The sequence below is a fragment of the Corythoichthys intestinalis genome, chromosome 12 (assembly GCF_030265065.1).
Source record: "Corythoichthys intestinalis isolate RoL2023-P3 chromosome 12, ASM3026506v1, whole genome shotgun sequence".
NCBI lineage: Eukaryota > Metazoa > Chordata > Actinopteri > Syngnathiformes > Syngnathidae > Corythoichthys > Corythoichthys intestinalis.
Window position 1 is genome coordinate 30871066 of NC_080406.1, and position 22488 is coordinate 30893553.

A 22488-nucleotide genomic window follows, 5' to 3' on the forward strand; every position below is an offset into this window, starting at 1 on the left:
CATCACTCCCAGTGTGCATTGCGCCCGGAAAACATGGCGCCCGTGTAGAGTTGCGACACTCTGTGATCTCGCCGCGAATGGTCACGTGGTTCACGTCGACGTGAGCAGAGCCGTGTAGAAAGAGAGTTGCGACATTGCTCGCGACCTCTTATTTACAGTTTATTTATTTAATTAACGATATGATAATGAACTGACAGACAATACAAACCAAAAACAGAACAAACCAAAAAAACAAAGTTAAACAAATAAGCCAGGGGCTATATATATATATATATATATATATAATTACGACAACATTTTCTCACATTTAGCGCCACGCATATGGAGTCACACATTTATTTAAAATAAATAAATAAATGAATAAATACATAAATAATTAAATAAATATAAAGAGAAATATATATATAAATAAATAAATAAATTGGTAAATAAATGAACGAATAAATAAATATAAAGAGAAATAAATATATAAATAAATACAAATATAACGGTATACTTTGTCATTGACATTTACTTTTGGTCATTAACAACCACAAACGGAAAAAACAATGACAATATTTTTTCATTGACTTTTACTTTCTGTCATTGAACACCACAAACTGAAAAAACAATGACAATTGTATTTTTTGGCTTTGCCTTTTCCGTTTGGCTTTTACATGCAGAGAAACGGTCTGTCAATCAAATTACGTTGGGCGGGGCTTTCCAACCAGGAATAGTAGTCGATAAATGATTTTTCCTAGTTTACCTGAAGGAAAGTGCCGTCGGTTATCGAGTTGCACGCGCAGTTTTTATGGATAGGATAGACTGGATAGATATGGATATGGATAGACTTTTTACGTGATAGATTCATCGATAGAAATACATTTTTCTAGACCGGTAAAAAAATATATTATAAAATATATTATTCGACACAAATGCCAGACCATTCAAAGAAGAATTATTTTCTATGTCCGAATCTTAACGTTTATAATCATGACGACATTGGAGGAAGTGGCGTAGTGCAGTCACACAAAACAGCCGCGGTCGCGCTTGGGTAGCCGTACGGCGCATGTGCGGAAAGTTAAACCAGGAATAATCAGTTATTGACTACTATTCCTGGTTGGAAAGCCCCTCCCAACGTCCCTTGATTGACAGACCGTTTCTCTGCGCATTTGCCATTTACATTCCCAAAGAGGAAAGGCGATCGACAAATGACAATGGACTTGTTTCTTCAGCATAGTCCACAAGTTCTCAATGGGGTTTAAGTCAGGACTTTGGGAAGGCCATTCGAAAACCTTAATTCTAGCCTGAAGCCATTCCATTACCACTTTTGTTGTGTGTTTGGGGTCATTGTCCTGTTGGAACACCCAACTGCGCCCAAGACCCAATCTTCGGGTTGATGACGTTAGGTTATCTTGGAGAATTGTCCCATTTACTCTCTGTAAAGCACCAGTTCCATTGGCAGCAAAACAGCCCCACAGCATAATACTACCACCACCGTGCTTGACGGTAGGTTGGTGTACTTGGGGTTAAAGGCCTCACCTTTTCTCCTCCAAACATATTGCTGGGCATTGTGGCCAAACAGCTCGATTTGTGTTTCGTCTGACCACAGAACTTTCCTCCAGAAGGTCTTATCTTTGTCCATGTGATCAGCAGCAAACTTCAGTCGAGGCTTAAGGTGCCGCTTTTGGAGCAAGGGCTTCCTTCTTGCACGGCAGCCTCTCAGTCCATGGAGATGCAAAACACGCTTGACTGTGGACACTGACACCTGTGTTCCAGCAGCTTCTAATTCTTGGCAGATCTGCTTTTTGGTGATTCTCGGTTGAATCGTCACCCTCCTGACCAATTTTCTCTCAGCAGCAGGTGATAGCTTGCATTTTCTTCCTGATCGTGGCAGTGACAAAACAGGGCCATGCACTTTATACTTACAAACAATTGTTTGCACTGTTGCTCTTGGGACCTGCAGCTGCTTTGAAATGGCTCCAAGCGACTTTCCTGACTTGTTCAAGTCAATGATTCGCTTTTTTAGATCCATGTATGTATATTTTTGACCCAGCAGATTTGATCACGTTTTCTGTTAACCCATAATAAAGTCATAAAAGAAGCAAACTTCATGAATGTTTTTTGTGACAAAGAAGTATCTGTTCCAATCGCTCTATCGGAGAAAAATCAGAGTTGTAGAAATAATTGGAAACTCAAGAGAGCCATGACATTATGTTCTTCACAAGTGTATGTAAACTTTTGACCACAACTGTATAATAGAAATTAAAATATATCTTCTGCTACTTCATTTTATAACACTGGCTATTAAGTGGTGCGAAATCTCAATGTGAATAAGTCATCCTGTTATATTGGTTATATACAGGGGTTGGACAAAATAATGTAAACAGCTTAAAAAAAATCAACAAACACAAATTTAATATGGTGCAGGTCTGTCTTTTGCGCCAATTACAGCCTCAATTCTCAGAGGTATTGACTCATACAACTTGTGAATTGGAATTTTAAGCCATTCTTTAGTTAAAATACCCTCTTTTAGAGAAGACGGCAATGGAAATCGACGTCTTAATTGAATCTCTAAAAGTGATCATAAATGATCGATAATGTTGAGGTCTGGGGATTGTGCCGGCCATACGAGATGCGCAACTTCATTAGAATGTTCCTCATGCCATTCTTTAACAATTATGTCCAATGATTATGATGCCGAAATGTTAGGCGTTTCCATTATTTTGTCCAACCCCTATATCTGCCAATCTTGAAAAAAAGTCCAAATATTGGGCCAATATATCTGCTGGCCGATATATTGATCGACCATTAATTACTAGACGTCCAATCCATTTGAAGTCCATTACAGTCAATGGCAGCCAATGAATTAAAGCAGTGTCTAGCCCAGCTGTGATAGTAATTACTTTACATTCAAGTGAGTACTATGCAGTATTTTTTTTTTTTTTAATTGATTTATTTTATTGTCTTAAATGGTATCGGTGACACATTACTCAATTCAGCCCCCGGTCTCATATTTTACCCGTACTGTGGAGATGCTGGTGTTTATTACAGATGAAAAAGTTTGAATGTGCTGCACGTGTTGCAAGTTCTGCAAAAACTGGCTCTGAAATACGGTCATCTACAAATTGCAGACAAAAAACAACAATGCAATGTTGTGAAATTTCAATATTGTATTCAAAATAGAACTTGGAACATAGAATTTTTATATTTATAGAACTTTGGAAATTTGGTTTGTACGTCAAACTAAGGTAGATGCCATATAGACTGTGAGTGATAGGCTAGAAAGGCTCTGACATTGGGTCCTTTGATTTACAAAGTATTAGTTGCTCATGATTGACATCTTTGGTCCAATCCATTGCTACGACTATTTGCAAACCATGCTACTATGCATCATAGACTTCACTATCAGTTGACGGGAAACGGGGCACAGGCTGTTCCGTAGGGGGCCTATGTAAAAAAAAAAAAAAAAAAAAACGTAAAATTCTAATTTTTTCCAAACCAAAGCAGCTAGCGACCTAAAGCCAAAACAGGCACCTCTCTTAGGCATATATGAGCCTCAATGAGCAACGGCATCGAAAAATTTGTTCGCTAATAAAATCTCAATTATTTTTTTATGTAAGTGTAAAAAAACTCAAAAGGGCTATAAACTACTCAGATTTGACGCTAGATACACCAAAAAAAAAAAAAAAAATCACCAAATGCAGAGATAGTCCCTTATATTTTCAGGATCAATAGCAATATTTAACATATATTTTTTTGCCCGCAATAGCGACTTAACTTTTTATTTAGTGCAATGGCGTACTGCACGCATGCTATTTTTAGACCATGACGTCGCATCGTAAGGCAAGAAGTGGGACATTATAGACCCGCCCTCACATAGAAACAACGTAATTTGTGCTACTTTTTGCCGGTAATCTTTCAAAAACGAACATGCCGATCACGCATTGCTTTTTTGGAACTTGTAGAAACAACTCTAGACATTACGACACATGATGTTTTCTTCATACGTTTCCGGAAACCAAAAACTCGGGAGGAAAAGATGTGAAGACCGAATCAACTTGCGCAGACTTTAACACCAGCTCGGTGAATCCATTCACATTTCATATGCAGTAAATATTTTGTTGGGTTGGCATGGTCTTTCAGAGGACAAAGAGGTAAGCCATTTTTATATTTTTAACTTATTTTTTTAGCGTAACGTTGCGCCGTACTGCTTCTGTCTGACAATGAATACCTGAAAATTACAATGGTACCTGACTGCCACTGTTACCGTTTCTGGGGGAAGTGTAAATAAATTATAGAATTAAGATTTGTCATCAATGTAAAAATGAAAAGTGTTCGTTGGCTGTCACTGAGTAGCATCGCTACACAAAGCTAACTAAATTACCCCCAAAAACGGTCAGAGACGTAGGACAACCATGGGATATATAAGAAAGACAGGGCTGATGGTAAAGGATAGCTTGTTGAAACAGGAGAATGTCCTTTGTCAGTCGCGTCGATAAAAAAGCTGAGGCTATACTTAGGTCAGCTCGTTTTTTTCGTCTTTTTCAGCCTTCGACACTCAAGTGATCTCTTTAACTGATCATTTTTATGTTCTTCCACATCTTTGCCAGTGAATTTGGCACCAGGCACATCATTTTTGGAGAGAATTGGTAGGTTTAGCTCTGTAAACATCTCCTTCGTACACGATTTCCATTCATTTCCTATTAGGGACAAACGGTGGCTTGTCCCTACTTAGCAACAGTAGCTAATGTCATGAATATTAATGAGCGGAAGTGACGAGTTGCTTGCGGTACGCCATTTATGACATAAGTTTTCAACAGCTAATAAATCACTCAATTTTCACATCAGAAACTTAATACTTGAGGAAAGCATGTACCGTATTTTTCGGATTATAAGTCGCACCTCAGTATAAGTCACACCAGCCATAAAATGCCCAACGAAGAGGAAAAAAACATGTATAAGTCGCATTTTTGGGGGAAATTTACTTGATAAAATCCAACACATAGAACAGATATGTCATCATGAAAGGGAATTTAAAGTAAAAATACAATAGAGCACAACATGCTGAATAAGTGTACAGTATGATAATGTTACATGATGCATGAACAACGAAATGCGAACGTGGCCGGTATGTTAACGTAACATAGCTATTAAGAGTTATTCAGATAACTATAGCATAAAGAATATCCTAACAAATTTACCAAACCATCAGTGACACTCCAAAACACCAAAATAACATGTGAAATGATATAATAATGTGTTAATAATTTCGCTCCAGAGTATAAGTCATACCCAGAGCCAAACTATGAAAAAAAAAACGCGACTTAATAGTCCGAAAAATACAGTAGAACCATCTTAATTTTACTCAACAAAAGAAAAATGTGCCTTTTTTCCATGTAGAATCACAACTTATTTAGGTTGAATGTCACTGTTGCCTTATGCCAGCTATCTGGCCCTTTTCATTTTCAGATTGAAACGTTACATAAAACATGTAAAATATGTTTGCTTTTTTTATTATGGGCGCAGAAATGTCTAAATTACTAGTTTTTTGCCCAAAAAATGGGCAGTTGGCCGAAAATTACCTGATTATTTGAACGTAAAGTTATGGTATTGTGTATGGTTACAAAATCCAGCACGGCATCCGTCAAAAAATCAGGAGCTTTTTAAGTTGAAAATTTTGTAAATAAATGCGCAAATCCCCAAATTTGATAGATATGAACGTAAAACAGTCTAGATTCTAGGTTTAAAAAAAAAAAAAAAGCAAAAAAACGGATAGGAATCATTCATTTTACGTAAATATTTCAAGCAAAAGTTACGCAAATTTTTTCCATTCATTTTTCACAAATTTCAACGTGCATGCATGGTGCTATTTTATATAATAATTACCTTGAATCCTGGACCAAATCACTCTCGAGAAACTCCTGCCTGCTTGTATCCCCTAAAACTTTTGTCCTGTTTCCACCTAAATCCGGCATTAGAACGCAACTTGTTTTGTTATCGCACTGAAAGCTACCACGACGCTCTGCCTAGCCCGTTCCCCTACAGCAGGGGTGGCTTAACTTTTTTGCAAAGGGGACCAGATTTGGTGTGGTAAAAATATGGAGGGCCGTCATTGGCTGACGTCCTTTACGTAGAACAATATATTCAAGCAAATTTTAGCAAGCCATTCTGTGTGTCACATTTGCTTTATTATTTTTTAAATTAATTTAAGGCTGTTAAAATTATCGCGTTAACGGGTGGTAATTAATTTTTTAAAATTAATCACGTTAAAGTATTTGACGCAATTAACGCACATGCCCTGCTCAAACAGATTAAAATGACAGCACAGTGTCATGTCCACTTGTTACTTGTGTTTTTTGGTGTTTTGTCGCCTTCTTCTGTCGCTTGGGTTCGACTGATTTTATGGGTTTCAGCACCATGAGCATTGTGTAATTATTGACATCAACAATGGCGAGCTACTAGTTTATTTTTTGATTGAAAATTTTACAAATTTTATTAAAACGAAAACATTAAGAGGGGTTTTAATATAAAATTTCTATAACTTGTACTAACATTTATCTTTTAAGAACTACAAGTCTTTCTATCCATGGATCGCTTCAACAGAATGTTAATGGTAATGTCATCTTGTTGATTTATTGTTATAATAAACAAATACAGTACTTATGTACAGTATGTTGAATGTATATATCCGTCTTGAGTCTTATCTTTCCATTCTAACAATAATTTACAGAAAAATATGGCATATTTAATAGATGGTTTGAATTGCGATTAATTACGATTAATTAATTTTTAAGCTGTGATTAACTCGATTAAAATTTTTAATCGTTTGACAGCCCTAAATTAATTATTTCAACAATCTCTCAACTAGCCTTTGTTGCGTTCTCTTTCGACTCTCGGGCTCTTGCGAAATACTGCTGCTGTAAACTTAAACTAGCTTCAAGTTACTTCAATTTCTCTTTACGTATCTTCCCTGTAATCTTGTCGTACATGTCAGCGTGTCTTGTTTGGTAATATCGCCTTACATCGAACTCTTTAAAAACAGCGACTGTCTCTTTGCTAATGACGCAGACACAGTTGTTGCGTATTTTAGAGAAGAAATAGTCCAATTTCCACCTATCCTTGAAGCGTCGGCCGTCACAGTCAACTTTTTTTTGTTGATTGTCGCCATTTTAGACATGGGGAATAAAGGGTAACACAAGGTAATGTTGCTTAGAGTGCTGCTGCCTTTGAGTGGGTAAATTAGGAGCAGCATTTAGTGTGTAAGCTACTTCATATGCTGGTAGCAGTACTGCTGACCAATTTATGAAGTCTGTGTGCGGGCCAGAGTTATTGATTTTATTACAAAGGCTGGGGGCCGGATGAAATTTGACCACGGGTCGCATTTGGCCCCCGGGCCGGACTTTGGACATGCCTGCCCTACAGGAAGCCGTGGCGCAATCTCTGGAGGAGCTGTCTCATCAACTGATGGTGAAGTCCATGTATTCACGTAATTCTTTGGATACAGATGGTGTCAAATGAATGTTCACTAAATGCAACTTAGGTATATGCACAACCCTGATGTGATTTTTGTTTTCTACTCAGGCAGCAGCTCATCGCCGAGGTCTTCTCCGGCGAATACGTCATCGTCCACGCGCTTCTTGGCGCCCATCCGGGGCAGGTCGGCAAGCGGGCCCAGCGGGTCCACGTAGGACGCATCTGCAAAAACACAAATTGGCCGCTTCGCTTAGGATAAGCACAGATCAGATTGGTAGAGAGGGCTAGCAGCCATTCACCCAATTCCTCTGGGCTGGCACTCTTCTCAATAGGCTCGCTGGTGACTGGAAGTGACATCACGGGTGCCATGGCACGCTCGCCCTTGGGAACGCTTTCTGAAATGAGAGAAATAAATCCATTCAATGGAAACCAATGTGTCAAATTTCCTTAGCATTACTGACCAGTGTTGGCATCAGCAGCGTCGGTCCTTTTATTCCTTGCGCTTCCTTCTCGTTCTGCTTTTGCTCTCTGGCCAAAAAAGGAAGAAAAAAAAAAAAGCTAAATGTTCTATTTTAACTTTATATAGACCCTACTCACATGACGTCACAACCACGCCTCCGCGCCATATTGTCTGTCAGCTCGTCGGGTTTAAGCATTACCGCTACGTAAATTCCTCCTATTATGGCGTGTTTTTCTACTCGTTAACATTAATAATCAAAATGGTGAAGGCGTGTGTGGCGGTTGGTTGCAATAACAGAGAAGATAGACGGAGAGACTTGGAAGTTCTACTGTACTCAGAGAGACCCGGAGAGGAGAGCGAGATGGACTGCTGCAATTCGACGAGAAAACTGGGCACCAAACGATCACTACAGATTATGGAGTAGTCATTTTATATCTGGTAAGATGCATTTAATATATATTTAGAGGGTTTTGGGCTGACAACCACAATTAAGATCATTGCGAGGCTAATCGCCGACAACATACAGTGTCAAATTCAGGATGCTTATTTCTTCCACCATCATTATTTTTTGAATAATATTTAGCTGGTACCAAGTGAAAGAAGTTAAAAAGGTGTGTCCAAACCTTTTGCAAAGGGGGCCAAATTTGGTGTGGTAAAAATGCGGGGGGCTAACTTGTCTGATTTACATAGAACAATATATTTAAACAAATTTTAGCAAGCCCTTCTGTGTGTCACATTTGCTTTATTAATTTTTTCAAATTCATAATTTCAACAGTCTCGTCTTTGTGGCGTTCTCTTTCGACACTCGGGCTCTTGCGAAATACTGCTGCTGTGAAATTAAACTAGCTTCAAGTTGCTATAATTTCTCGCTGCGTATCTTCCCTGTAATGTCCTACATGTCAGCGTGTCTTGTTCGGTAATATCATTATCGCGTCACATCGAACTCTTTGAAAACAGTGACTGTCTCTTTGCAAATGAGGCAGACACAGTTGTTGCGTGTTTTATTGAAGAAATAGTCCAATATCCACCTATCTTTGACGCGTCGGCCATCGCAGTCAACTTTTTTTTTTTTATTGACTGTCGCCATTTTAGAAAATTGGAAGTAAAGGGTCACACGGGGTAATGTTGCTCAGAGTGCTGCTCTTAAAGTTTTTCAAACTTTCGTGAGAATAGGCTGATTTTGTGTGGACAAGACAGTTGTAGATATCAGGGTAGCAGATGTCAGGCAGAGAGGGCGAAGACAGCGGGTCGAAAAATAGCGATTTAGGCATCAAATATGGATCTGGCGAATGGATTCCACATAACGCCTTTTATGCAACGCATCAAATGAGTTTACAGCGTCTGAAAGCACCAGGGCTTCCATGAATTGCACTATAAATTGCACGACAAATTGAAGCCATTGAGAATACGGATAAACAAAAGACGGACAATATGGCGGCCGGATACAGCGACACGTCATTCTGTGACGTTGGTGAGTAGGGTCTATATGGCTTACAAAATCCATTTTCCATACCTGTTCTCTGAGAGCCTTCATCTTCTCGACCTTCTTGAGCTTTTTACCATAGTCGTGGACTTCCTTGAGGCCCATGTCCTGACACAGCCGCACCAGGAAGCGAAGACCTCCACACAAGACCAACATTTGTTCAAGCGGCTATTGTGAAGCGCGAGGGTGATGACTTACATTGGGCATCTTCAGGGAACTTGCGGTGGATTTCTTTGTAGGTTTCCAGAGCTTTTTGACCATTTCCTGGAAAAAGAAAGAAGTTAGATGCAAAGCGCACACTAAATGGTTATTTGATATTGGTGAACTTTCTGACCGCTTCTCCTGTAACAACTTGCTACCATCAACTGCCACCGCACCTCGTTGGGTCTAAACAGACAAACAAAAAACAAAAAAACAGCCTTATTGATGGAATGTAATCTCATTGGCCACTAGTGCTGCAACGATTAATCGATTAACTCGAGTAATTAGATTAGAAAAAAAGCTTCGGATCAAATTTTGGCTGTTTCGAGGATTCGTTTAATGAAAGTGATGCTGTAATGGTTTGTTTTGAAAGGGTTGCATTTAGTTTTATGGATTTGGGTGGATACACTACCCGCTAGTTTCAATAGTGAATTTGCCATAACATTTCTAACCTGGCTGAATCCAGCTGCTCCCTGTTAAGACCAACTAAGGGTATGTTTGTTTGTTAATGCATTCTTTATTTGGTTTCAAAATCTATTTAGCAGTTTTTGTGGGAATATGTGTTTGAACGATTTGTTAAAGAGCTTTGTTGAAAAAAGTTGGCATTTTAAAGCATTTAAGCTAGTGTACTTTTTTATGCAAGTTAGCCAATTTTTCTTTTGTTATAGTTAAAGCTTTATTTGTTTATCTTTTTATATAGTTTGGGGCTAAGCTCAGGTATTTTCATTTAGTTTTAAATGCATTTAATGCTCTTATGAAATGAAAGTGCAATTCTGTATAGTTTGAACGAACAGGGATTTTATTTTGTATTTGCATGTAATGCTCTTTTGATCCTAGCAAGCCAAAAATATTATTGCTAGCATATGCACCTGTTTGTCTTACATATCCTAAAATTTATTCTGCAACGCATTAAATGTTCGTCATCCGATTACTCGATTGTTCAGACTAATTGATAGATTAATCGATTATTTACCTAAATAATCGATAGCTGCAGCCCTACTGGCCACTTTATTAGGTACACCTTGCGAGTACTGTGTAGGGAACACCTTTTGCCTATAGAACCATCTAAAGCTTTTGTGTCATAGATTCAACAAAGTAATGGAATGATTTCTCAGAGTTTGTATATTGACATTATAGCAACACGCAGATGCTGCAGCGTTGTCAGCTGTACATCCATGATGCAAACATCCCGTTCCGCCGCCTCTCACAGGTGCTCTCTTGGATTGAGATCTGGTAACTGTCAATTTAAGGCCATTTGAGTACAATGAACTCATTAGCATGTTCAAGAAATGAGTCTGAGATTATTTCATCTTGAAACGGTGTGCTATTTTGCTGGAAGTAGCTATCAGAAGATGGGTGCATTGTAGTAGCAAGTAAAGATGCCGATCGATCAGGTCCGATCACGTCATTTTCAAAGTATCGGAATCGGCAAAAAAATATCGGACATGCCTTTTTTTAATTTATATATATATTTTTAATTGAATCGTTTTCTAATTGTATTTAACGTTACAGACAAAATGTCTTACACTCATCCAGACTCTTTAGTTTTGGCTTAAAATAGGTCTATCAAATTTATCGCGTTAACGGCGGTAATTAATTCTTTTTAAATTAATCACGTTAAAATATTTAACACAATTACCGCATGCGCTGCATGACCCACTCACGCATTGTCGCGTTCAATCTATAATGGCGCCGTTTTATCTATATATTGAGGCAAAAGGCAGCGTAAAACGAGTAGAGTAAATTTTGGCAGTCTTTGGAGCCTTTTTTTGATTGGCTAAAGCCTTACAATTCCTCTCTCAACAATGGCGTACCGCATGCATGCTATTTTTAGACCGTGACGTCGCATCGTAAAGCGGAAGTAGAGTAGAAGTGGGACATTTTAGACCCGCCCTTGCATAGAAGCAATGGAAAATCTGCTACTTTTCTCCGGTAATCTTTCAAAAACGAGCATGCTGATCACACATTGCTTTTTTGTAACTTGTAGAAACGACTCTAGACATTACGACATATGGAGGAAGTTTTCTTCATACGTTTCCCGAAACTAAAAACTCGGAGGAGAAAATGTGAAGACAGAACCAACTTGCGCGGACATTTAACGCCAGATCGGCAGTAAACATTTATTCAGTAAACATTTCGTTGGGTTGGCATTGTCATTCAGAGGACAAAGAGGTACGCCATTTTGATATTTTTTACTTATTTTTTGGCGTGGCGTGCCGGGTGCTACTTCTGTCTGACAATGGATGACCTAAGAAGAATTAAAATGGTATCTGACTGCCACTGTTACATTTTCTGTTGTAAAAAAAACAGCTTTCGTAAAGGGGAAGTGTAAATAAGTTATAGAATTAAGATTTGTTAACAATGGAAAAAATTAAAAGTGTTCATTGGCTGTCACCGAGTAGCATTTCCGATCGCTACACAAAGCTAACTAAATTACCCCCAAGAACGTTAAGAGACGTAGGACAACCAGAGGATATATAAGAAAGACAGGGCTGATGGTAAAGGATAGCTTGTTGAAACTGGAGAATGTCATTGTCAGTCGCGTCGATACAAAAGCGAAGGCTATGCTTAGGTCGGCTCATTTTTTTCGTCTTTTTCAGCCTTCGACACTCAAGCCATCGCTTTAACTGAACATTTTTATGTTCTTCCACATCTTTGCCAGTGAATTTGGCACTAGGCAGATCATTTTTTCGGAGAGAATTGGTAGATTTAGCTCTTTAAACATCTCCTTCGTACACAATTTCCATTCATTTCCTATTAGGGACAACCGGTGGCTTGTCCCTACTTAGCAACAGTAGCTACTGTCATGAATATTAATGAACGGAAGTGACGTGTGGCATGCGGTATGCCATTAGAAATATCGTGAGAACCAATGTGGGGAAGAAGGGTAGTGGTTGATCTTTTTCTTAACACCTTATGTTATTTCCCAACGCAGAGAAGATATATCAATTGGTGCCGCTACGCACAGTCATGGTTGCACTTCCCATCATGCATTTGGGCAGAACAGTTAAATGGCTACAGTATCATTTACTGAAAGCTCAAGAAATACACTAGATGGCAATATTTAGTCACAATATACAAAGTCACATTTATCCTTTAAGAATTACAAGTCTTTCTATCCGTGGATCCCTCTCACAGAAAGAATATTAATAATGTAAATGCCATCTTGAGGATTTATTGTCATAATAAACAAATACAGTACTTATGTACTGTACGTTGAATGTATATATTCGTCCGAGTTTTATTCATTTTTTTCTTAATCCATTGCCAAAATGTATATGATTGGGAAAAATTATCGGGAATGATTGGAATTGAATCGGGAGCCAAAAAAAAAAAAGCAATCGGATCGGGAAATATCGGGATCGGCAGATACTCAAACTAAAACGATCGGGATCGGATCGGGAGCAAAAAAACATGATCGGAACAACCCTAGTAGCAAGTGTGCTAAGAAAATGTTTTTCGTATCAAACGTCCCCATTACTCACTGCACAAGTATTGCTCTGTCGAAATAGTGAATGGCCTTCTCGTAAAGCTGCGTCTGTACATAGTAGGCGGCTAACCACTCGATTACTTCCATGTTGCAGGGAAAGAGCCTGAAGGACTGACAGGAAGTGATGTCATTAAATTGTCGTTTAGTGATTCGGGAGTAGGGAGTGATGATTCTGAACGCAGCCGAATCACTACAAATTAGTGGTCTGCTTCCAAACATACCTCGCAGTAGTAATGCAAGGCTTGCGACTTGTCCCCCTCCAGGTCATGCAGATCCCCCAGTTTGGCCAAAGCTTTGGGGTCGTTGGGGACCACGCTGATGACCTGCATCAGCCACTCCACTGCCTGGTGGGGGTCCTCCAGTTGTTCATAGCTAACACTGTTAAAGGTGCTATGAAATACTTCAGCAGAACATTTTTTTTTTACAAAAATCCATCATAAAATATGACTTAATAATGAAAGCAGCTTCGAACTAGACCTCGGAATTGCTCTTTTCTCAACTGTGTTAGAAGTTGATGTCACAACCAGAACAAGCTGACATTTTTGCAGTCTGCTAGCATGCTATGTTTGGAGTTTCTATTCTTTTGTCAGTTTTACTGTTTGTTATTTTTGTCAATTATGTATTCTACGTACTAGGGTAACACGACAAAGGTATGAACGACTGGTCTTTCTGGTTGTGACATCACGACTAGAATCAGCTGCAGATTTTTGCAATCTGCTAGCATGAGATGAGATGAGTTTTCTATTCTGTTTTAAGGTTTTCACAAGTATTAAAGTATCAATATTGACATGGTCTATCCTGAGACTATATTTGATTGCAAACGTATGGAAACTCTTGTTTTTGCACTACCACAAGTCAACAGAAATGTGAGCAACTGTTCTGTCATTTTGTCGTCTGCTGGCACACTACACATAGGTTTTCTGTAATAATTGCAGCATGTGACTGGATGAAAAATGATATAAGTTCAGTAATTTCTATGTTTTAAAGTGCTCTGTATCTCTTGACACCATATAAAACCAGTCTGGTCCTCAAGAGCCTCTATCCAGCTTGTTTTCCATGTTTCCCTCCTCCAAAACACCTGAATCAAATAATCAGGATGGAGGAGGGAGACGTGGGAAAACAAGCAGGACAGGGATTCTCGAGGACCGGACTTCGGCACTCCTGATCTAGAACTTTGAAAAAGGATACATGTCCGCTAGCTGGTACATGACCTCACCGCTGTCCCTGAGAATGGCATGGAGCTTCAAGAAGCAGTCCAACGCATCCTCTAGACGGTTTAGCTTCTTATACGTTAGACCTTAGCGGAAGAGGATGTTTTAGGACGCGCTCAACCCTCGACGGTGTTTCTTTTCAGAGGTTACCCAAGTTCCTGAGCGCTTCGGTGCAAGAGGAGTCGTTCCTTAGAGCCTCTTTGAAGAACTCTGCCGCTTTGGCGTAGTCCTGCTTGACGAACTCAGTGTTACCTTTACACACGAAAGCTCCCGGGTTGTAGCGGTCCGCATTCACGGCCAGGTCGGCGTAACGCTCCGCCTGCTCGTAGTCCTTCTCCTGGAATCACAGTCGGCGTCAACTTTACTATAGAAAAAGTGTCTGAACACATAGGGTGGAGCAGTACCAGGATGAAGAGGCTGGAGAGGTTGTTGGCAGCAGCGCTTTTGACTTTGCTGTCCTGCTTAGCGACTTCTTTCAGGATTTTCATGGCCTTGAACAAAATCTTCATGTCAATCTAAGCTAGCTAGGCTAGGCAATGGCTGTCATGAGTTAAGGAGTGTGTGACCTGGTCAAAGTGCATCTGTCTGAAGAAGGTCATGGCCTTTTTCAGCTGCAGGTCATTGGCCAGTTCTGCATACGAAGAGTTCTTCACCAAGTCTACGCACCTTGTGCACAAATACAGTACAAAATACTTGTTGGGTAGTGCCCAAATGTCTTTAATACATGATGGCAGAACTGAATGTTGGGCGTAGTTGAACGAACCAGTCAAATCCGGCGGAGAAAGACGACTCGATGACCGGAGCGATGAGCTTGGCTGCAGTCATCACGTACTTCTCAGCCCGAGCTTTCCTGCCCCGACAAGTGAAGTTATTTTTCTGTTTAATTCAAATGTGCTGTTCTTTCCTTACAAGTCTCTTTCCATTTGGTACAGTTTGTCGTTTTTGATAGCCTCCATCAACATGTTGGATCTGATATCATCCTGAAACAGCGGATCGACAAATTCGGCACGTGCTTTATTTTTTGGACAGTCGGCGTTCATCTCACGTTAGCTGCGATGTACTTGTCTTCGTGCTGCACGTCCAAGGGTACGGCTAGTAGCTTGTGGAAGGCGTTCTTCATTCCCTCGGTGTCGCGGGTGGCGTAGTAGCACAGCACCAGGTTGTAGCCGGTCCTGACGTTGGCGCTGTTGCTCATGATGTGCTCGAAGGACGCCACCGCTTCGGAGTACTGGCCCAGCAGCATGAAGACGGTGCCGATGTTCTGCATGATCTTGATCCTCATCTCCTTGTAGTCGTCCGAGATGTGGTCCAGAGCCATGCGGTAAAACTTGATGGCCTTGGGGTAGTTCTTCTGCTTCACCCAGATGTTGGCCATATTCACCTTTAGGCGCCCTGAAAAGTAGAGTTTTTGAAAATTATGCAACATGGAATTTGCTAACTACGTCTTCAACCTGCGTTGGTGAACATCTTGTTCTTAATGATGACTAGGTAGTTGTTCAAGGCCTCCGGGTACATCTCGTTGTTTTCACACTGGTTAGCAAGATTGAGCAGAACCTGACAGAGAAGACCACATGTTCAAAGGCAAAATTGGCAGCAAGACCCGATTGTCGCCTCGCTCACAGAGTAGGTGAGTTCCAAATTGATTTGATCCGTGCTTCCAGACTGCTCCCTTTGTCTCACCAGCGCTCTTTCCTTCCTCTCAGCCTCTTTTGCCTTCTCCAGAGCCTGGCCAAACACAACAGAAACTCAAATCCAATATCGACAAACACTTTATTTTGGCTGATGAATTGAGTCTGACCAGTTGTGAGTTGCCCATGCTGTGCGCCATGCAGCTCTCTGTGATTAAGTCGTTGACTTTCTTCTCTAACAGCTTTATCTTTTCCTCGGGACTGAGGTGAGGACACACAGCGTCATGGCAAACGCTAGTTTTGTAACTCTCAAGATCAGTTTTAATTTTGTGTAAATTAAAACTCTTGAAATAAGTTTATCACTAGTAGACGTCCAATCCATTTGAACTGGGAAGGTTGTGTTAAGGAAAAAGACTTGGTTTTAAAAATACAGAATACATTCAATTTTTGTGTTACTAACATTCCACCACTCCTTTAAATGACTGCAAACGTATATTTTAAAAAAAAGCATAGACTTCACAATGATATTGACGGGACACATTTCCCAGACACTGCGCCACGCCTTCAAGCAGGGTGCCGTCCCACTCTCCACTTCAGTCAGTCGCAGTTATTCGCAAACACATGCAGTGATCCAATGCCGGATTCAGGTTGAAAAGTACAAAAGCTGTACCACATGCAAACAGGACGGATTGTCTCAGGAGTGATCTGTTCAAGTATTCAAGGTAATTATTATATTTTTCGTACCATGCATGCATTTTGAAACGTTGTGAAAAAAAATCAATGGGAGAAAATAACCGCTACGGCATTGGCGTCATAATTCGCAATATTTACCGTATTGGCCCAAATAAAAGACGGGTGTTTTTTGCATTGAAATAAGACTGAAAAAGTGGGAGTCGTCTTATATTCGGGGTCTAGACATTATACCCATTCACGACGCTAGCTGGCGCTGGATATCAATTAGGCGAATGCTGAACTTCAGGATAAATGTTCTAATTTGACAGACATCAGCTACTCTCGAGTTTAACCAGTTTGCATTATTTTATTGCAATGTTTTTCCTTATTCAGTTTTGTTTCAAGACTAGTTACAGTTAGACCTCACTTTGATGGTTAATGCAGTTATTGCAATTTTGTTGTTTTATCACAATAGATTGGTTTATTTACATTTCAAAAACCAAAAGCCATTCATTTATAAATGTGATTGCACTTTAGTTGACATATTTAAATGTTCAGATATTATGATTTCAATGAGGCAAATTACCAGGCTTTTTCTCTCAAATATATTGTTATAATCATTTGTTTCAGATGTACTGTAATTATTTTCTGTATAAAAATTAATTTGGTGGTCAAAAAGTCTTTTTTCAAACTTGAGTCTTGAAAGCGAGGGGGTCGTCTTATAATCAGGGCCGTCTTATATTCGGGCCAATACGGTATGTAAGATAAATGCCAACTACCCGGTTTTTTGCTTTTAACAAAGAATCGAGACTGTTTTACGTCCATATCCATACAAAATTCAGGGATTTATGCATTTATTCACAAGAATTTTCAACGTAAAAAGCTCATTGTGGTGATAAGGCGGCGCCAAAGTGGCTTAAAGACTAGCAGCACATTCGACATATTTACATAAAATAAATGCTAACTGCCTTTTTTTTTAAACCAAGAATCGAGACTCTTTTACCTCCATATCTATAAAGAATTCAGGGATTTAAGCATTTATTTATAAGAGTTTTCAACGTAAAAAGCTCGTTGTGGTGATAAGGCAGCGCCACAGTGGCTTAAAGACTAGCAGCATAGTCGACATATTTACGTAAAATAAATGTTAACTGGCAGTTTTTTGTTTTTGTTTTGCTTTTGACCAAGAATCGAGACTGTTTTATGTCCATATCTATAAAGAATTCAGGGATTTAAGAATTTATTTACAAGAATTTTTTAATGTAAAAAGCTCTTTTTGGTGATAAGGCGGCGCCAAAGTGGCTTAAAGACTAGCAGCACATTTGACATATTTACGTAAAATAAATGCTAACTGGCCTGTTTTTTATTTTGCTTTTAACCAAGAATCAAGACTGTTTTACGTCCATATCTATTAGGAACACAGGGATTTAAGCATTTATTCACAAGAATTTTCCATGTAAAAAGCTCTTTGTGTTTTCACTCGATCAGCTTTGACGGAGATAGGCCCCCTATTAATCGGTCCCGCTCCCCATGTCCCGTCAATATAATATGAAGTCCATGAAAAACGTTTTTTGTTTTAAAAATGTATTTTTATGATCTTGGACTCTGTATTGGTCTTTGAGTTCTGGTCTCGGATAGTGTGGTCTTAAACCTTTCAGGAACAGTCAAGACTTTTAACCCTTTATAGAGCAAGTAAGTATTTTTGGCATATAAAAAATATTTTTTGTGGGGCGACACTTCAAAATTTTAACCCTTCATAGGGCAAGAGACAGTTCAGTTCAGTTTAGTTTATCCAGACATCATTGAAGGTACACACGACAATACATGGTCATATACAAACAGTTCATCTGATAAGTTGTGCTTAATGGACACTCCAAAGACGCTATTTAAAGCTTTTAAAAGGGGCCCTGTTGGACAGCATACACAGACACACACCCATACATATACATACAATTAACTATTAAAATGTCAACATTCTGGTTATATTGGATTTTATATGAGATACCTTAGTAATGTTATTGAAAAGAATCAGCATATTAAACATACATTGCTAAGAGATGAGTTTTAAGTTTTTTTCTTAAAAATGGAGATGGAGTGTGACATTTTAAGTATTGCATCAAGTTCATTCCAGATCTGTGTAGAACTTCTTTCTGAAGTATTTCAAGCTTTTTTAGATAAGTTGGAAATGTGTTGCGGCATATGATATTACAGTATTGTAAATGTGGTTCAAATAAAGATTTATACAGAATAAGAAGTGCAGAGATTGGGATAAAATGTCGCAGTTTAAAGAACAGAGCAGCATATTTTGACAGTTTATGTGTGAGCTCATCAATTATGTTTTTTTAAAATTCAGGGACTCATCAATATGGACCCCAGGAATTTTGTAGAGCCGACTCTTTCAATGTTTTCTCCATTTATTTTTAGGCAGATTTGTTTAATGGCTTGTTTAATGTAATTTTGTTTTATTGATATTTATTTATTTTCGGTCCATAGAATGAGTTTGACTTTTGGGGCAGGGGGACACAACATGTTGACGACCCCGACACGCAGTGTCAGCAATAAAATGAACTTACAAGAATATTTATAATAATAAGTTGACAATTAGCGTTTTTTTTTGTTTCCCATCATTCTTGAGGGGAATTTGAAATCAGGCTGCTTAGGCAATACTTTTCGCCAAGATCGTCATCCATTGAATATGGTACACCCGCCGGTGTCGTGCCAATGTAGTTACCCCTGTCGAAAATTGTATCCCCTGGGCGGAGCCATATGACGGTAGATTTGTGTCTTTTTTAATTAAAAAAAAAGTTTCTTCAATTAAAAAAAAAAAAGTTGCTTCAATCAAAATATGTATTTTCAATCAAAAAAAGTCACTTCAATTAAAAAAAAAAAAAAAATGTGTTTGAATGCAAAAATACATTTGAAACAACAAAAAAATGCATGTGAAAGCTATTTTTCTTTGATTTTTTGGGGGGACTGGAGTCCATTTTTTTTTGGATTGAAGTCATGTTGATATGGACCACATTTTAGCTAGGACGTTTTTGTCTTTATTATTCAATCAAAAAATAAATTGCTTCAAAAAATTAATTTTTTTCAAAAAGAAAAATCACCTCAATCAAAAAAAAAATTCAATAATAGAAAATGTTTTTGAATGTGAAAAAATACTTGAGATTTGAAAATTTTGCATTTAAACACCTAATTTTTCATTGAAAACTTTTTGAAAAATAATTTTGACCCATTATAAAATGTACTTCATGTTCATTTTACTTATTTTTGTTGCAGTTTTATTGCTTTACAACTTTTATATATATGGGGAAGTCAATTTCATGCAATGACACTTTTTGGCCACCAATGGGGCCTGCCCCCCCTTAAAATCCGCTTATGTTTCGTTCCCAAAAAAATGATAACACTAGCATGAATGGCAGCCAGTGAGTCAAAGGAGTGCCTTGTAAGGGTGGAAGAAAAAAAATCATAATTTGTGGCAGAAAGGGTAAAGCACAACGCTAGCTAACATCACGTCCACTTACGTGTCTTCCTTTTTTTCCTCCAGCGGGGGTGCGAGACCTCTGGACTGGCCCAGAGAATCGAATGCTGGGCCTAAAATGCCAAAACGGCCACTTTTATCACAGTTATATAGACTTTTAAATATTTGTTATGAAATAATTTGAACTTAAATTGTGTTGGTCTCACATCGTGTGGGTGAGGAGGAATAACCCGCAGCACTGATCGCAGACATTGGACGAGGTGCTCCACTCTGCTATAGCCAAATGGTTACATCATTTTTAAAAGTATTAGCTGGATATTCTCCCGTGGGGTGCAACAAGGCTCCCGTTTAAGTCCCATCCGTATTTTTTGGGGGGGGATTTGCCCCCCCCAAGTGCAAGGTTACCTGCACTGTTGCAGTCACTGGTCGACTTACTGATGACGGCATGGGAGTACGAGACTGGAAATAGAAACGAGCATTAGTTTTTTTTTTTTCATGCTAGCACAAATGTGTCAAAATAAGACTTTTGACTTACCCCAGAGGAAGAAGTTAAAGGCCGCCCTCCTGGGGTAGAGTCAACCAAATGTCCGCCAATCTATGTGGAAAAAACGAGGACATAGCCATAACTGCATAGCACACATCTTAATTCATTTGCTGCCATTGACGGCGACCGTTTGCTGTCAGCCTCTTCCAATTCAAAATGATTAGACGCCTGTCGTCGTCAATGGCAGTGAATTATTATATAATGAAAATAGCATAATACAGACTGGTTGTAGGAGCACTCTCTTTCCATGACTGCTCTTGACTGCTTCTTGGAAGCTGGTGTCATTTTCCAACTCCTAAAAGAAATAAAATGAACTTCATCAAGTATATAATATGGTCATGATACAAAACAATAATGATAAGGAGAGCTCACCTTGAAGTCAAAAAGTGGATTATAGTCATTGTAGCCTGAATAGAGATCATCCTCCTTCACGCTCAAATGCCGATTGGTCATTTGTATCTCTTAGAGTTGAGTTAGTCAATTCAACATGAATGTAATGATTTATAATAATCAGAAATCAGAGGAAGTGTGGCAATCTTTATGATGTCATCAGTTTGAGCTGTGCACTGCTGTTGATGTCACATACAAGTTCTAGTGATGCAACCAGCCTGCAGATCAATCAGTGTGCTCAAATTGTTCAAGATCAAGTGGATAAAAGACCGATTTCCCATCTTCAAGCATACCACATTCACTTCAGTACACAACCCAGCAGCAGCGCTTAGTGGTCACAGTCAATGTAAGTATTGCTGATAAACGTTATGGGCCGGGGGTCAGCAACCCGTGGCTCTAGAGCCGCGGCTCTCTAGCGCTGCCCAAGTGGCTCTCTGGAACTTTTTCAAAACTGTTTGAAAATGGAAAAAGATGGGGCAGGGAAACATGTATTTTTAGTTTCAATATGGTTTCTGTAGGAGAACAAACATGACACATTCTTCTCATTAATATTGTGATTTAAAAAATTGAGGCGGCATTGTACAACAGTGTAGTCACGTGGTGCATCATTTTCTATAGGATGCACTGCAGGGAAAATACACATTTAGCATATTTTCCGCACAATAAGGCGCATTGGAGTATAAGGCACATCTTCAATGAATGGCCTATTTTAAAACCGTTTTCATGTATAGGGCACATTGCATTATAGGACGCAGTAGTAGTAGGAGTAGTGGTTCGCGTTGTGTGATGCATCCACAAGATGGAGCTGAGCTAAATGGAGTGTCATGCCATGATTAACCAATATTGATCCATATATAAGGCACATCGGATTAGAAGGTGCACTTCTGGCTTTTGAGAAAATTGAAGGCTTTCAGGTGCACCTTATAGTGGGGAAAATACGGTAATCATGAAGGCTCATTATATATTCGTAGCCAACTAAGTCATCTTGATAGTAGGCTAATAAAGCTAAAATATGATTAAAAAAAAAAAAACAGCATGTGTTGCCTTCATTATAAAGCTTTCATTTTTTTTGTGGCTCCAGATATATTTGTTTTTGTTTTTTTAGTTAAATATGGCTCTTTCAACATTTTGGGTTGCCGACCCCTGTTATGGGCAATATCAATATAAAATTTTGAAATAGGTGAAATAAATAAATGAATATAAAGTCTTGAATAAAAACTGATATTTGAATATATTCAAAATTGAAAACTTTAAAAAACTGAAGTAACAACTTACTACAGGCTAACTAATCACACTAAAACATTGCCATCAGATGACGTATTGAAGTAATTATATATTTAATAATTTACCATTTTAAGACTTTCAATTTGGAATTTTTAGTCAACATAGAATAGGAAAACTTTTATAAGTTTTGCTTCTAATATTTTGGACTTTCTGGTCTGGGAGGAGACTTAAGACTTGTAGAGAGGCGAATTT

The 22488-nt window shown here is 38.8% G+C and overlaps 1 protein-coding gene across 4 annotated transcripts; it reads right to left on the reverse strand.

The window, feature by feature from the left end:
- Positions 1–2988: 2988 nt before the first annotated feature.
- Positions 2989–21222, reverse strand: LOC130926982 (intraflagellar transport protein 88 homolog). 4 transcript variants are annotated; one of them, XM_057852382.1, is made up of 24 exons: positions 20995–21222; positions 20846–20917; positions 20614–20673; positions 20484–20537; positions 20285–20348; positions 20122–20191; positions 16099–16189; positions 15921–16025; positions 15752–15854; positions 15346–15692; positions 15210–15280; positions 15064–15150; positions 14867–14966; positions 14705–14791; positions 14451–14637; positions 14278–14386; positions 13311–13461; positions 13085–13200; positions 9733–9785; positions 9597–9662; positions 9429–9535; positions 7917–7983; positions 7755–7850; positions 2989–7677 (listed from the first exon to the last, which is right to left on the reverse strand). In XM_057852382.1, exons 1-24 carry the CDS (start codon positions 21073–21075, stop codon positions 7556–7558), a joined length of 2466 nt encoding a protein of 821 aa, XP_057708365.1. In that variant the 5' UTR covers positions 21076–21222; the 3' UTR covers positions 2989–7555. The 4 variants fall into 4 exon arrangements, with proteins under 4 accessions (XP_057708365.1, XP_057708364.1, XP_057708363.1 ...); XM_057852381.1 differs by having other exon boundaries at positions 20285–20351; XM_057852380.1 differs by having other exon boundaries at positions 2989–7850.
- Positions 21223–22488: the final 1266 nt, after the last annotated feature.

Coding starts and splice junctions, on each gene's coding strand:
- LOC130926982 (XM_057852379.1), bottom strand. CDS start 21,075: ATGACCAATCGGCATTTGAGCGTGAAGGAGGATGATCTCTATTCAGGC. Junction 20,674..20,845: donor AGAGAGTGCTCCTACAACCA/GTCTGTATTATG, acceptor TTTTCCACATAG/ATTGGCGGACATTTGGTTGA. Junction 16,190..20,121: donor GAGGAAAAAAAGGAAGACAC/GTAAGTGGACGT, acceptor TCCTCACCTCAG/TCCCGAGGAAAAGATAAAGC.